At 41.0% G+C, this 13534-nt stretch overlaps 1 protein-coding gene across 1 annotated transcript; it reads left to right on the top strand.

The window, feature by feature from the left end:
* Positions 1-4149: 4149 nt before the first annotated feature.
* LOC110509870 (alpha-1A adrenergic receptor-like) lies at positions 4150-7817 on the top strand. Its single transcript, XM_021591048.2, has 2 exons — positions 4150-5514; positions 7285-7817. Exons 1-2 carry the CDS (start codon positions 4581-4583, stop codon positions 7815-7817), a joined length of 1467 nt encoding a protein of 488 aa, XP_021446723.2. The 5' UTR covers positions 4150-4580.
* Positions 7818-13534: the final 5717 nt, after the last annotated feature.

Below are 13534 nucleotides of genomic sequence, written 5' to 3' on the forward strand. Positions count from 1 at the left end.
GTGTGCGCGTCTGGGTATAAGTCATAAATACCGTCTGAATAGTTATACCAGTCCTTACGAAAAATATCTATACTTTCAGTATACTTTATTTATACTTTGAGCATACTTGTACTGTCGAATAACGCTACGTTTGGAAGACATTTGGGGATAACAAGGTAAGCCATTCCCGTATTTCGATGATTTGATGAAATATTGTTCTTGAATTTATTATTCTAAACGAACTGGTGGGAATGTTTGTCAACTCTGTTAGGCCTAATCTGTAAATACAATGGCTGGCCTATACATTATTGAAATAAGTCATACTTTTAGTTTTTGTTTTATTTAAACAGTTTGAGAAAAAATGTATGAGAACTGTAGACTATAATTCGAATGCATAGTCTGCCCTCGGTCATTTGCATCACATTTTCTGCACCATTTCACTACCAATCAGAAACCTTTCAAAATGATATAAGATGGGCATTTTGTGCCGACATAAATTGCATTAGTAGGCTATAAGCAATCAGAACCTTGCTTTGAGCACATCACGTAGGCTGCATTTAGACATGCAGCCTTATTCTAATACCAATCAGATCAGCTCTGAAAAAGATCTGATGTGAAAAGACCAATTGGTGGAAAAAATATCGGAATTGGGCTTCCTATCTAAACTCCTCCTATATGTCTATTTTTTTGTGACATTGAAATTGTTGCTCCTCAAAACATAAAATTAATCAATCAATCAACCAAACAATAAATTAACATTTAGCACCACAATAAGAACCTAATTATTCTACAAAACAACCAGTCAACTATGAGGACATTAGGCTACTAGAAAGCTTTGGTGGTATGAGAAAATAAAAATAAAAAATGTCTCCCTGTAAACACAATAGTCCAGGTAGACTGTTATGTTCACGGATAGACTTGTCCTGGGAGTATGTTAAGTTTTCAAACCCTTTGAGAGCACAATAACAAATGAAGAGTTTAATTCCAAAAGGCTATATCCCACAATTTTTCACATTTATGTTTTTTTCACCAGAAATGATTGCTTATGGGCATGTTCATGTGTGTGTAAAGTATGACTGTTTTCAGGTTTTTCATTTATAGATTTGAGGTGTGTATTAAAATGAGCATTTTTGCAAAACGCTATACACTAAGTGTACAAAACGTTAGGAACACCTGCTCTTTCCATGACATAGACTGACCAGGTGAAAGCCATGATTGATGTTCCCTGTAAATCCACTTCAATCATTGTAGATGAAGGGGAGGAGACAGCTTAAATAAGAAGATAAAAGATTTAAGTGCCTTTTGAACAGGGTATGGTAGAAGACACCAGGCGCAACAGTTTGAGTGTGTCAAGAACTGCAATGCTGCTGGGTTCTTCACGTCAGCAGTTTCCCATGTGTATCAAGAATAGTCCACCACCACCACCCAAAGGACATCCAGTCAACTTGATACAACTGTGGGAAGCATTGGAGGCAACATGGGCCAGCATCCCTGTGGAACGCTTTCGACTCCTTGTCGAGTCCATGCCCCAACGAATTGAGGCTGTTCTGAGGGCAAAAGGGGGTGCAACTCAATATTAGGAAGTTGTTCCTAATGTTTTGTACACTCAGTGTATATCCATTGTTTAGCTTGAATGGAATATTTGTATAATGTATATTTGACTGTGATATTTGGTTGCCTCACCTAGCTATCTTAAAATGAATGCACTAATTAAGTCGCACTGGAAAAGAGCATCTGCTAAATGACAAAAATGTCACATTTAAATGTTACATACACATCTCATATATATATATTATTTATATAGTTCTTTATGTAAAAAAAATGTTATTTGTTACATTTGACTGTGTGAAACCTAGCAGTACTACTTATTTCTCTGAGACTAGCTAGTTTTCTATCCAATTAGCAGCAGGTGTTCATGCAAATATTAAAACATTTGCATGAAAACAATATGCGCGTTTTCCGTCCTTAGATGTGTTTCCATTAGATTGACTTGATAAAAGGCTGTGTGTGATGACGTAATGCACATAAAAAGGACTTTTGCGGTTAAATTTCCATGCACCGAATAGAAAATACCCTTAAATGTGTGTGTATCTTGTCTCGTATCAAACTCTCTGGGCATCTAAACAAAAGTCAATCAGCTCAAAGATAAATTCCACTACTTATTCCACAATACTGAATTCAGCATAATAACCCTTATCTGTAATTGTCTTTAATCCTGCTGGACCAAGTGACCAGTACAGAGATTCTGCTGCGTTGAGATAGCTCTATCACTAGCCCTTGTCCTGCTCCACCAACATTTATTTCATCCAATGACATGCAAAATCACCAACATGTACACCCATATTGGTGTTGAGTGAAATTATCACCCCAGTTCAATCCCTAGCCTGTCATCTGACTGCTGAGTTAATGCCTGTGTCAAGATGTATTGCAAAAGGAAATGGAAAAATGGCATTATACTGGGAAAGATGGGTTAATTGTGGGCATTGGAGGGAGATCACAATGAATGCTGGATTGGCCACTATGGGTGAAAATCCAGCACTTGCAGAACGAGGAAATTAGGAATATACACAGTGTACAAAACATTAGGAACACCTTTTTAATATTGAGTTGCACCACCTTTTGCCCTCAGAACAGCCTCCATTCGTTGGGTACTAAAAAGTGTGGAAAGCATTCAATAGGAATGCTGCTCTTTACACATCCAAACCGGTGCGCCTGGCACCTACTACCATATCCCGTTCAAAAGCACTTAAATATTTTGTCTTGCCCATTCACCCTCTGAATGGCACACATACACAATCCATATCTCAATTGTCTCAAGGCTTAAAATACCTTCTTTAACCTGTCGTCTCCCCTTCATCTACACTGATTGAAGTGGATTTAAGAGGTGACTTCAATAAGGGATCATAACTTTCACCTGGATTCACCTGGTCAGTCTGTGTCATGGAATGACCAGGTGTTCCTAATGTTTGGTACACTCAATGTATGTATAATTATTGAACTACATGCACCCTACAAGTGAGTGAAAATAGCTGTAAGTAGCAGTAGAGTTATTGTTGTCTGTTTGTTTACTCCAATCAACATAGGGATAGTAAAAATAATAATAAGTATAAATAAAAAATAATGAGTATTAGGAATTATGCAAACAATTAAATTGATAGAACCCACAATATATCTACAATATTATAACGTACTCACACACTGCCCATTACAGAGTTAGCACATGTTGCTGCCTGATTTATGACCCAGGTGAAAATTAGCTTTTGTTTTATGTAAACAAAAAAAAAACTCTATGCTTTGATGGTTTCCCTCATAACTTATGTTATGACTACCAATGATTCTGTGTCAGTGGAGCTGGTGTTTGAAGTAGATGCTGTTATGCATCAGGAGTCAAATCGACAGACAGATTCAGTAATGTTATTTTGATGAAAAGGAAATCGAAAATGGTGTGTTTATTGAAGCGGGACCTCTGGTGGTATTTAATGATGTGTGAAGTGAAGAAATCTTTACAGAGCACCTCTCTCTCGGGGAAGAAGATATTTGGCACGTTAATGCATTTTTACAGCACACCCATCATGTTATTGTTGTTTTTTGCTGTCTTGTGGTTTTATTTAGGATTACTATAAAACATTTTTATATCCTTTTATGTGATGGATGCCTGGCATATGGTTGTAAAACTAGATGAATGCTTACTCAGTCTCAGTCTTATTCAGTCTTATTTGCAACAGTGACTATTCACTGGGCATGAACTGGTTGACTATTCACTGGGCATGAACTGGTTGACTATTCACTGGGCATGAACTGGTTGAATCATGGAACCTTGTTCCAATGTAACTTGTCAACGTATTGTGACGTATTTTCCACGTAGATTCCACATCACAATACGGTGAAAAATTACATTGAAACAACTTTGACTCAACCAGTTTGTGTCCCGTGGGTACATTTAGGCCTAGATTCAGTCCAGACCAAGGAAGTTCTGCAATATACTGCGCTTGACATTTAAATGTAATTTCCGATTGAGCTGACATTTGCAGTGTTTACCGTGAATGCAGTCTGATGCCGATTCTGATTGAATCCCACCTTAGTTTCTGCCATTCTGTGAAAAAGGGATGGAGCCTAGGAGGATGTCTTTTTTTATTAACTGCTCTCTTTTTCCTGTGTTTTTAGTGGGACTTTTGCTTAATAAAATCATCCCTCCAGCAAGTTTCTACCATCTCAGTCCCATGGAGGAAGAGACAGCATAAACATATTGGATCTTGTTATCACCCAGAAAGCCCTGCAGCCAAACTCCACAGACAAATGGCACAACAATCAGTGGCAGTGCTGAAGATTTACTATCCTGACCTGTCAGTATTTTTTTTATGTCTCTGCCAAGGACATGTGATTTGTGCACGCATTGGCAAGGGCTCCTGCCTCCTGGCATCAAAGATCTGTGATTGATGAGGTAGCAACTTTTGCAGTCTTGAGTCACACAAAGGGGAGATACAAATGGTGGACTCCCAACTCCTGAGCTGAAGTTTGCAAAGCTGGCTTCTGATTTAACAGAACATTGCAGTCAATCCCAAAAACATTAAACTAATGAATTAACCATAAACAAAGCCAAAATGGTTCCCTCGGGTGAAAACATAACTTTCCCAGTGTCAGAGAACTGTCCCAACTGCAGCTCCTCTTCCTATTCTGATATGGATAACACTAAGGCTGTGACCCTGGGGCTGGTGCTGGGAGTGTTTGTCATCTTCGGGGTTCTAGGTAACATCCTGGTCATTCTGTCTGTGGTGTGCCACCGCCACCTGCGCTCTGTCACACACTACTTCATCGCCAACCTGGCAGCAGCCGACCTGCTCCTGAGCTCCACTGTGCTGCCCTTCTCTGCCACTTCGGAGGTCCTGGGGCGCTGGGTGTTTGGCCGGCCATTCTGCAGTGCTTGGGCTGCCTTGGATGTTCTCTGCTGCACTGCCTCTATCCTCAGTCTGTGTGTCATCTCTGTGGACCGCTACCTAGCAGTCAGCTACCCGCTGCGCTACCCGGCCATGGCCACTGGGAGGCGCGGCCTGGTCGCAGTGACAGCTCTCTGGGGCCTCTCGGCAGCCATATCCGTGGGTCCACTCTTCGGCTGGAAGGAGCCCGACCCAGAGGACGAGACTGAGTGCCGGATCACAGAGGAACCGGGTTATGCTATTTTCTCTGCCCTGGGGTCGTTCTATGTGCCACTGGCTGTCATCCTGGCCATGTACTGCAGGGTGTATGTGGTGGCCAAGCAGAAGTCCCGGGACCTGAGGGAGGGCAGGAAGAGTGAGGGGGGGATGGTCACGAAGGGAGAGGGAGTGACACTGAGGATCCATCGTGGAAATGCCCCTGCTGTGCCAGAGGGCCAGGAGGAGGAGGGAGAAAAGGGCACCATTAGGCGGAGACGCACCACCTTCGCCCTTATGCGCCTGCTGAAGTTTTCCCGGGAGAAGAAGGCAGCCAAGACACTGGGAATCGTGGTTGGCTGCTTCGTTCTCTGCTGGCTGCCCTTCTTCCTGGTTATGCCCATCGGTGGGTATCCCACAATGCCTTTCCTTGCTCTCTATGATATGTATGTGCTGCTGCATGCCTTTCGTTTTGAATTGTTTGGAAATGAAAAAGAGTCGTTAATATGACTAGATGTCTGTCTAATCAACTGTCAAATAACAATATCAGAGGGAACAGCATCACTGAATGAATTTGCATTTTTCTCACAAAATTAATCCCTCTAACTGATTTCCCATAGCAGCATATAAACCCACATTACTGGATAGAGAGTGATTGCCTCACACTGTGTCGTTTTCTAGTCAGGGAAAGCTTCACTTCCAAATCGCAGAAAAATAAACCCCTCCACTCAACTCAATTGAACTTTAAAATGTAAATCTCCCCCTCTCAATGGAAAAGCGCTGTGACAAAATTGAATGGAAATGAATGTATTGATAGAGACTGAAAGACAGGGAATAAGCAGCACGGCCTATTTTCTGCTTTTCCGTTGTTTTAGTTCTGCCACAGCGCACCAAAAACAGTGTTAAGAGTCGTAAGCAAAAGCAACCCTCTATTATACAAATTCAGCTACAAAATCGCTCTTGTTAGCATGGCCATGGGATGAGTCACTTATAACAATAGTTCAGTAATTTGAAAGATATGACAGGGCACAAATGTTGCATTCTATAATATCTTGACCGATGGCAAAAAAATATGAATGATAGGAAGATTAAGAGGGGCTATATATGACCATATGACGATACATGTCGCCTACAGTCAAAACCAACATTGCCTCAAAGCTGTCATCCACGTCGTTAATACCCCCACAGAATGTGATTAATGAGATGCAGTATACAGTACAGTATACAGTACAATCCCTAATATTCTTGATTAGGGATTAGAGAGACCTGTTATTCAAGATGAAATGGAGATTGGTGTTGAACTCACCTACTGTAGGTTAGCAGATTAGTAGAAGGCATGCTGATGGCCTAAAACACTCATTCTTCTGAATCCTCCTCCTTTGGTCTGGGGAGGTGTATCTGAATGCATCCATACTGTGCATTTCTTATCCTACTTTAGAATGCATTTACACACCAGTCCAATATTAGAATAGTTTATTGATTTATTTGTGTTTTATTGTATACATAACAATGGAGTCTACGACCTTGGTTACCCCTGTTGAATGCTCGCTATACATGTCTGTTTTCCTTTAAAGTACATCAGGAATTAAATTACTGCCATGGAGAAGCAGAGCAAATGAAATGCCAGCGTTGGGTTATACTTCAGGGAAGAAATGAAATGAACAAAAACACTATTCATTATTTGATTCCTAAACCATTATGGACAACAAACATAAAGGGCATGATTTTGTGCTCAGTACGCAGGCGCCCACAATCACCCTTCCTCTTTCCAAGGCAGCAAAGCATTACTGGAGTTTAGCATTTCACTATGAACAGCACAATATTTCATGCCGACTCTGAGCTGATGCCCCTGAGCTTCTCAGACAGGAATGAAAGAGTTGAATGTTTAAGACATTTAGAAACAAATCCAGGTATGTTGGCTTTACCAAAGTCTAACCTAGAAAGATAACTTACAAAGTGTTAAGTACACAGTGAACATCAGTATGTCTGCAATTGGAACTATAGTGAAATGGTGTGCGTTAATGTGTGAGCTATCTCTGCTCATCTTATTGTTGGTGTTAATACATACAGAGAATGGCCGATAGAACATGCCAATGATTCATATAGACATTGTGAACTTCTGTATGTGTTTAAGTGACAGATCTGTGTGTGTGCTTTCTGTCTGTTCTTTCCACAGGCTCCATATTCCCATCGTACAGGCCACCTGACACCATCTTTAAGATCACCTTCTGGCTGGGCTACCTCAACAGCTGTATCAACCCTATTATCTATCCCTGCTTCAGCCAGGAGTTCAAGAGGGCATTCCTCAACGTTCTGCATGGACGCTGTCTCAGACAGGGGGGCAGGAGCTCCAAATCTTTGGGGTTTGCTTCTTCCTATGGTCCCAGTCCAGGTCCATCGTCTCTTATCAGATCCAAGCCTCCCCCCTCCTCCTCCAGCTTCTCCACCAAGCCCCGCCAAGCCCCCTCCCCAGCCTCTCCCTCCTTGGGCTGCTGTAGGACCTTCTCTGGCTCCTCTTCCTCAGTGGGGGTGCCAGGCCATACCCACATTGCTCGGGTCCAGAGTAAAAGCCTGCTGAAGGCGTGGTGCTTTGCAGCGGGGGAAAGACCGCCACCATTGGGTGCTCCTTGCCAAAGCCCTTCAGCCCTTGCTACATGTCAAGCCAAAGTCCATCGCCTCACCATGGGAGCGAAAGGGGAGGCAGTGTGACTGGGAACACTAAAGGTTGCTGGATAGTAAAAAATCTCAAATTCTAGGAAAATATGTGATTGTAATTGGCGTGAAGTTAAGTCATATCTATAGACTTGCTGGAGTCAGTCTAGCCATTAACATTAGACTGAGGTCTGATGTGTCTTCAGGTTGCAGGGAATGGGAGATAGAACACTGCTCTCAGGGAGAAAGTAACACACCTGGAGGTAGAGATGTACTGTACTGTATGTGCTGTGATGCAGTGTATAGATAGGAATCAAAATGAGGATACACAGTGTCAGTGTCAGAACACAAATTGAATACAGAGTACTGAGTTAGTACAGAGATTGAATGAAAACATGTGCTTTCTGATCACTGAAGAGCAGTGGTGGAAAAATTACCCAATTGTCATACTTGCGTAAAAGTAAAGATAACTTTACTTGAGTCATTTTCTATTAAGGTAAAAGTCACCTGAGTAAAAGTCTAAAAGTATTTGGTTTAAAATATACTTAAGGATCAAAAGTAAATGTAATTGTTAAAATATGCTTAAGTATCAAAAGTAAAAGTATAAATAATTTCAAATTCCTTTTATTAAGCCAACCAGACGGAACCATTTTCTTATTTTTTATTTATTTATAGTTAGCCAGGGGCACACTCCAACACTCAGGCATAATTTACAAACAAAGCATGTGTGTTTAGTGAGTCCGCCAGATCAGGGCAGTAGGGATGACCAGGGATGTTCTGTTAATATGTGTGTGAATGAGGCCACTTTCCTGTCCTGCTCAGCATTCACAATGAAAGTACATTCGGGTGTCAAGGAAAATGTATGGAGTAAAAAGTATAATATTTTCTTAAGGAATGTGGTGAAGTAAAAGTAGTCAAAAATATAAACAGTCAAGTAAAGTACAGAAACCCCCCAAAAACGACTTAAGTAGTACTTTAAAGTATTTATACTTAAGTACTTTACACCACTGTTGAAGAGGAGTCCTTCAGGAAAATGTACATATGTTCAACATTGTCTAATGTCAATATTTATGACATGCTTAACATCTGACGTGCAGTTTTCACAGTGCTTTGTACCGAACAATTTAACATGTGCTCAGTTCTTGTAAAGTGCAGTGCTGCTGGCATGTACAGTGGCTTGCAAAAGTTTTTTGCAAGATAGCAAAAAAGTTTCCTATTTTGTTGCCTTACAATCTGGACTCAAAATTGATTTTTTGTGGGGGTTTGGATCATTTGATTTACACAACATGCCTAGCGCTTTGAAGATGCAAAATATTTTTTCTTGTGAAACAAACAAGAAATAAGACAAAAAAACTGAAAACTTGATCGTGCATAACTATTCACCCCTCCAAAGTCAATACTTGTATAGCCACGTTTTGCAGCAAATACAGCTGCAAGTCTCTTGGGGTATGTTTCTATAAGCTTGACACATCTAGCCACTGGGATTGTTGACCATTCTTCAAGGCAAAACTGCTTCAGTTCCTTCAAATTGGATGGGTTACGCTGGTGTACAGCAATCTTTAAGTCATAACACAAATTCTCAATTGGATTGAGGTCTCGGCTTTGACTGGGCCATTCCAAGACATTTAAATGTTTCCCCTTAAATCACTCGAGTGTTGCTTTAGCAGTGTGCTTAGGGTCATTGTCCTGCTGCAAGGTTAACCTCCGTCCCAGCCTCAAATCTCTGGAAGACTGAAACAGGTTTCCCTCAAGAATTTCCCTGTATTCAGCGCCATCATCATTCCTTCAATTCTGACCAGTTTCCCAGTCCCTGCCGATGAAAAACATCCCCTCAGCATGATGCTGCTACCACCATGCTTCACTGTGGAGAAGGCGTTCTCGGGGTGATGAGAGGTGTTGTGTTTGTGCCAGACATAGCGTTTTCCTCGATGGCCAAAAAGCTCTGACCAGAGTACCTTCTTCCATATGTTTGGGGAGTCTCCCACATGCCTTTTGGCGAACACCAAATGTGTTTGCTTATTTTTTTCTTTAAGCAATGGCTTAAATGGCTTATTTATGGCCACTCTTCCATAAGGTCACGCTCTGTGGAGTGTATAGCTTAAAGTGGTCCTATGGACAGATAGCTTTGCAGCTCCATCGGGGTTATCTTTGGTCGCTTTGTTGACTCTCTGATTAATGCCCTCCATGCCTGGTCCGTGAGTTTTGGTTGGCGACCCTCTCTTGGCAGGTTTGTTGTGGTGCAATATTCTTTCAATTATTTTAGAATGGATTTAATGGTGCTCCATGGAATGTTCAAAGTTTTGAATTATTATTTTTTAAACCAACCCTGATCTGTATTTATCCATAACTTTGTCCCTGACCTGTTTGGAGAGCTCCTTGGTCTTCATGGTGCCGCTTGCTTGGTGGTGCCCCTTGCTTAGTGGTGTTGCAGACTCTGGGGCCTTTCAGAACAGGTGTATATATACTGAGATCATGTAACAGATCACACTTAGATTTCACACAGGTGGACTTTATTTGACTAATTATGTGACTTCTAAAGGTAGTTGGTTGCACCAGATCTTATTGCAAATGGGGTGAATACATGTGCACGCAACACTTTTCCGTACAATGTTTTGAAACAAGTAATTTTTTACATTTCACTTCAGCAATTTCAGACTATTTTGTGCATGTCCATTACATGAAATCCAAATAAAAATCAATTTAAATTGCAGCTTGTAATGCAACAAAATAGGAAAAATGCAAAGGGAGATGAATACTTTTGCAAGGCACTGTATAAGCATCTGTGTAACGTATTGAAATCTCATCCCCATGAAATGCAATGGAAATGAAGTAAAATACAGACAAATATTTTCATACTAAATATATTATCATGCCTCTCTCCAATCACAGTTGAATATTTCACTGTATCTGCACCAATTCTCTATGAAAATGAAACATGTCACCTGTTGTTTTGCATGTGTGATTAAAATGCTGAACAAAAGTATGAACGCAACATGCAACAATTTCTATGATTTTACGGAGTTACAGTTCATATGAAATCAGTCAATTGAAATGATCCCCTAATCTGAGGATTTCACATGACTGGGAATACAAATCTGCATCTGTTGGTTACAGATACCTTAAAAATAAATGGGTCTCACAATGGGCCTCGGGATCTTGTCACTGTATTTTTGTGCATTCAAATTTCTATCAATAAAATGTAATTGTGTTCGTAGTCCATAGTTTATGCATGCCCATACCATAACCCCACCGCCACCATGGGGCACTCTGTTCACAACGTTGGCATCAGCAAATCGCTCGCCCATACGACCCCATACAAGTGGTCTGCGGTTGTGAGACTGGTTGGACGTGCTGCCAAATTCTCTAAAACGACATTGGAGGTGGCTTATGGTAGATAAATTAACATTCACAGCCCTGGTGGACATTCCTGCAGTCAGCATGCCAATTGCACGCTCCTTCAAAACTTGAGACATCTGTGGCATTGTGTTGTGTGACAAAACTGCACATATTAGAGTGGCCTTTTTTTGTCCCCAGCACAAGGTACATATGTGTAATGATCATGCTGTTTAATCAGCTTCTTTATATGCCACACCTGTCAGGTGGATGGATTATCTTGGCAAAAAATAAATGCTCACTAACAGGTATGTAAACAAATTTGTGAACAACATTTTGAGCGAAAAAAGTTTTTTGTGCATATGGAACATTTCTGGGAATGTTTATTTTAGCTCAGGAAATATGGGACCAACACTTTATATGTTGAGTTTATATCTTTGTTCAGTTTAATTATAACCAGGTATGCATGGCCTTTTCAGCTATTAGGCAGCCCGCAATATGTTATGACTTCAAAGAAACATTGACATAGCCACTTCTGTTAGACATCAAAATACAGGTAGGTGCCAACACTTTCCCCCCCATTAATCCATTTGGTCCAATAATAAACAACTTGGGAGATTTCTTGATTTCAATGACCATAGTATTAGTTCATTGTCTCATGATGTCCGTCTGCACTGATCTGTCTGAAAACTCTCAAACACTCAAAAGAAGTTTGGCTACTGCTGTCCTCACATTTGAAAATGTTACCAAGGTGACATCATCCTCTGAATTAATTTCATCCTCAAAAGAGTCAAAGTTCATCTTTCCAAAACCTTTAAACCTGTAGCAAATATTGCAATTTTGTTTAAGTAGCATGTCTTCACTACCTAATACTACAACTAACTAAGGTGTTTTGTGGTGATATACAATTTGCTAGCTAGTGTCTGCTTGCTGGCTAAATCAAGCAGTCTCAAATCAATCCATATGAAACGAAATGCACGGATGCTAACAATGCCTGTTGACACACTCAATGCTGAAAACTCCCGCTCGCTAGCTAGTGAAGTTCTAGCCAGGGGCGTAACTTTGGTTTTAGAAGTGGGGGTGACATAATGTGGTGGGTGTCTGGGGGTCTTCATATTTTTGGGGGCATCTAAAGCTCTTTTCCTGCATTTCTACATAATCTAATAGCCGTCCATATTTAAAACAACAAAAAGTAAGCAAAAATGCCCACAGTCATCAAGATAGGTAAGAGATCATTATTAAATATGTTTAAGGGATTGTTAAGACTGATAATGATTGAATGATAATTCAGTAATCAGTATTGTGTTGTATCTTTAACCAATAGCCTAACAAATTAACAACTCCTACAAATAAAGTACACAGACTTTATTAAGACATCCTCTATATCAAATTTCAGCCAGACCGCTAGCCAGACCGAGCTGCCTGCACACCCAATCCCCACCAGTCTAGTCAATAACTCAACTTTCTCCCCAACACAACCTACTTCCCATATATATTTTTTTATGTCTCAAGTAAAACTAAAGTTTCATAAAAACACACATATCAACACACCTACACATTAACACACAGAAACAGTATACCCTCCATATAATTCATATCATAGGCATAATAGTACTGTAGAGCTCTTTTTACTTGCACACAATATAGGTGGATCGCCCCGTCCTGCTCCTAGGGGTCCATGGCCCTGCAGCGCCACAACCCAACACACCCCACTCAGCTTTAGGATCTTAGTGAAACATTCATTACTGGTTTCAGGTGTGTTAGGCCAAGGTCAGAGTGACAACCAACAGTACGGCAGACCCCCAGGGCCATGACTGAGCAGCCCAGCAGCTAGGGATTGCCTAAATAGCTATCTCCCCTGACATGGGCATGTTTTCAATACAGACTCCTTTTGTCGTACAGTATTCCATATAAGGCATCCAGACCTTGTGAAAGTTGCACAGTATACCCTTAATCTTGTAATAAATCAAATCTAGTGATACATAACTTAACATTTCCAAATGAAGGACAGTGACAGCTGTCAGAGTCAGATAGATTCTGATTTCTGAGAACAGTGGCATAAATAAAACTTAACCCCCTAGAGTCGATGCCCTTGCCCCCGCGGAAAATCTGATCAAATAAATAAAAATACATATCTGTCTGTAAAACTAGAGATAAATATTTTTTGCATAGGCTGTGTCTCACTCCACCGCATCCGCCAGGTGTCGGCCTTCCACGTCTGCGGTGGAAGGTGGCAGAGCTACAGCCGTGTTTGTCAGACCAGGAGACATCCCAAAGCAGAAGTCTGGGGGACAGGGGAAGCAGGTAGCTGACAAGTGGTGGCTATTGAGCAGCCTGATTGTCTGGGGGTAAAAGCTTTTGGCCAGTCTGTCAGTTTTTGCCATGATGCTCCAATACTGCCGTTTTCTGAGTGATGGAAGCAGGGAGAGCAGGCCGTGGAT

This window comes from Oncorhynchus mykiss, chromosome Y (genome assembly GCF_013265735.2).
Source record: "Oncorhynchus mykiss isolate Arlee chromosome Y, USDA_OmykA_1.1, whole genome shotgun sequence".
Classification (NCBI taxonomy): domain Eukaryota; kingdom Metazoa; phylum Chordata; class Actinopteri; order Salmoniformes; family Salmonidae; genus Oncorhynchus; species Oncorhynchus mykiss.

Excerpts from the sequence above, each read along its gene's own strand:
- LOC110509870 (XM_021591048.2), top strand. The coding sequence starts at position 4,581 with ATGGTTCCCTCGGGTGAAAACATAACTTTCCCAGTGTCAGAGAACTGT. Across the intron at positions 5,515-7,284 it reads CTTCCTGGTTATGCCCATCG|GCTCCATATTCCCATCGTAC; the intron begins GTGGGTATCCCA and ends TTCTTTCCACAG.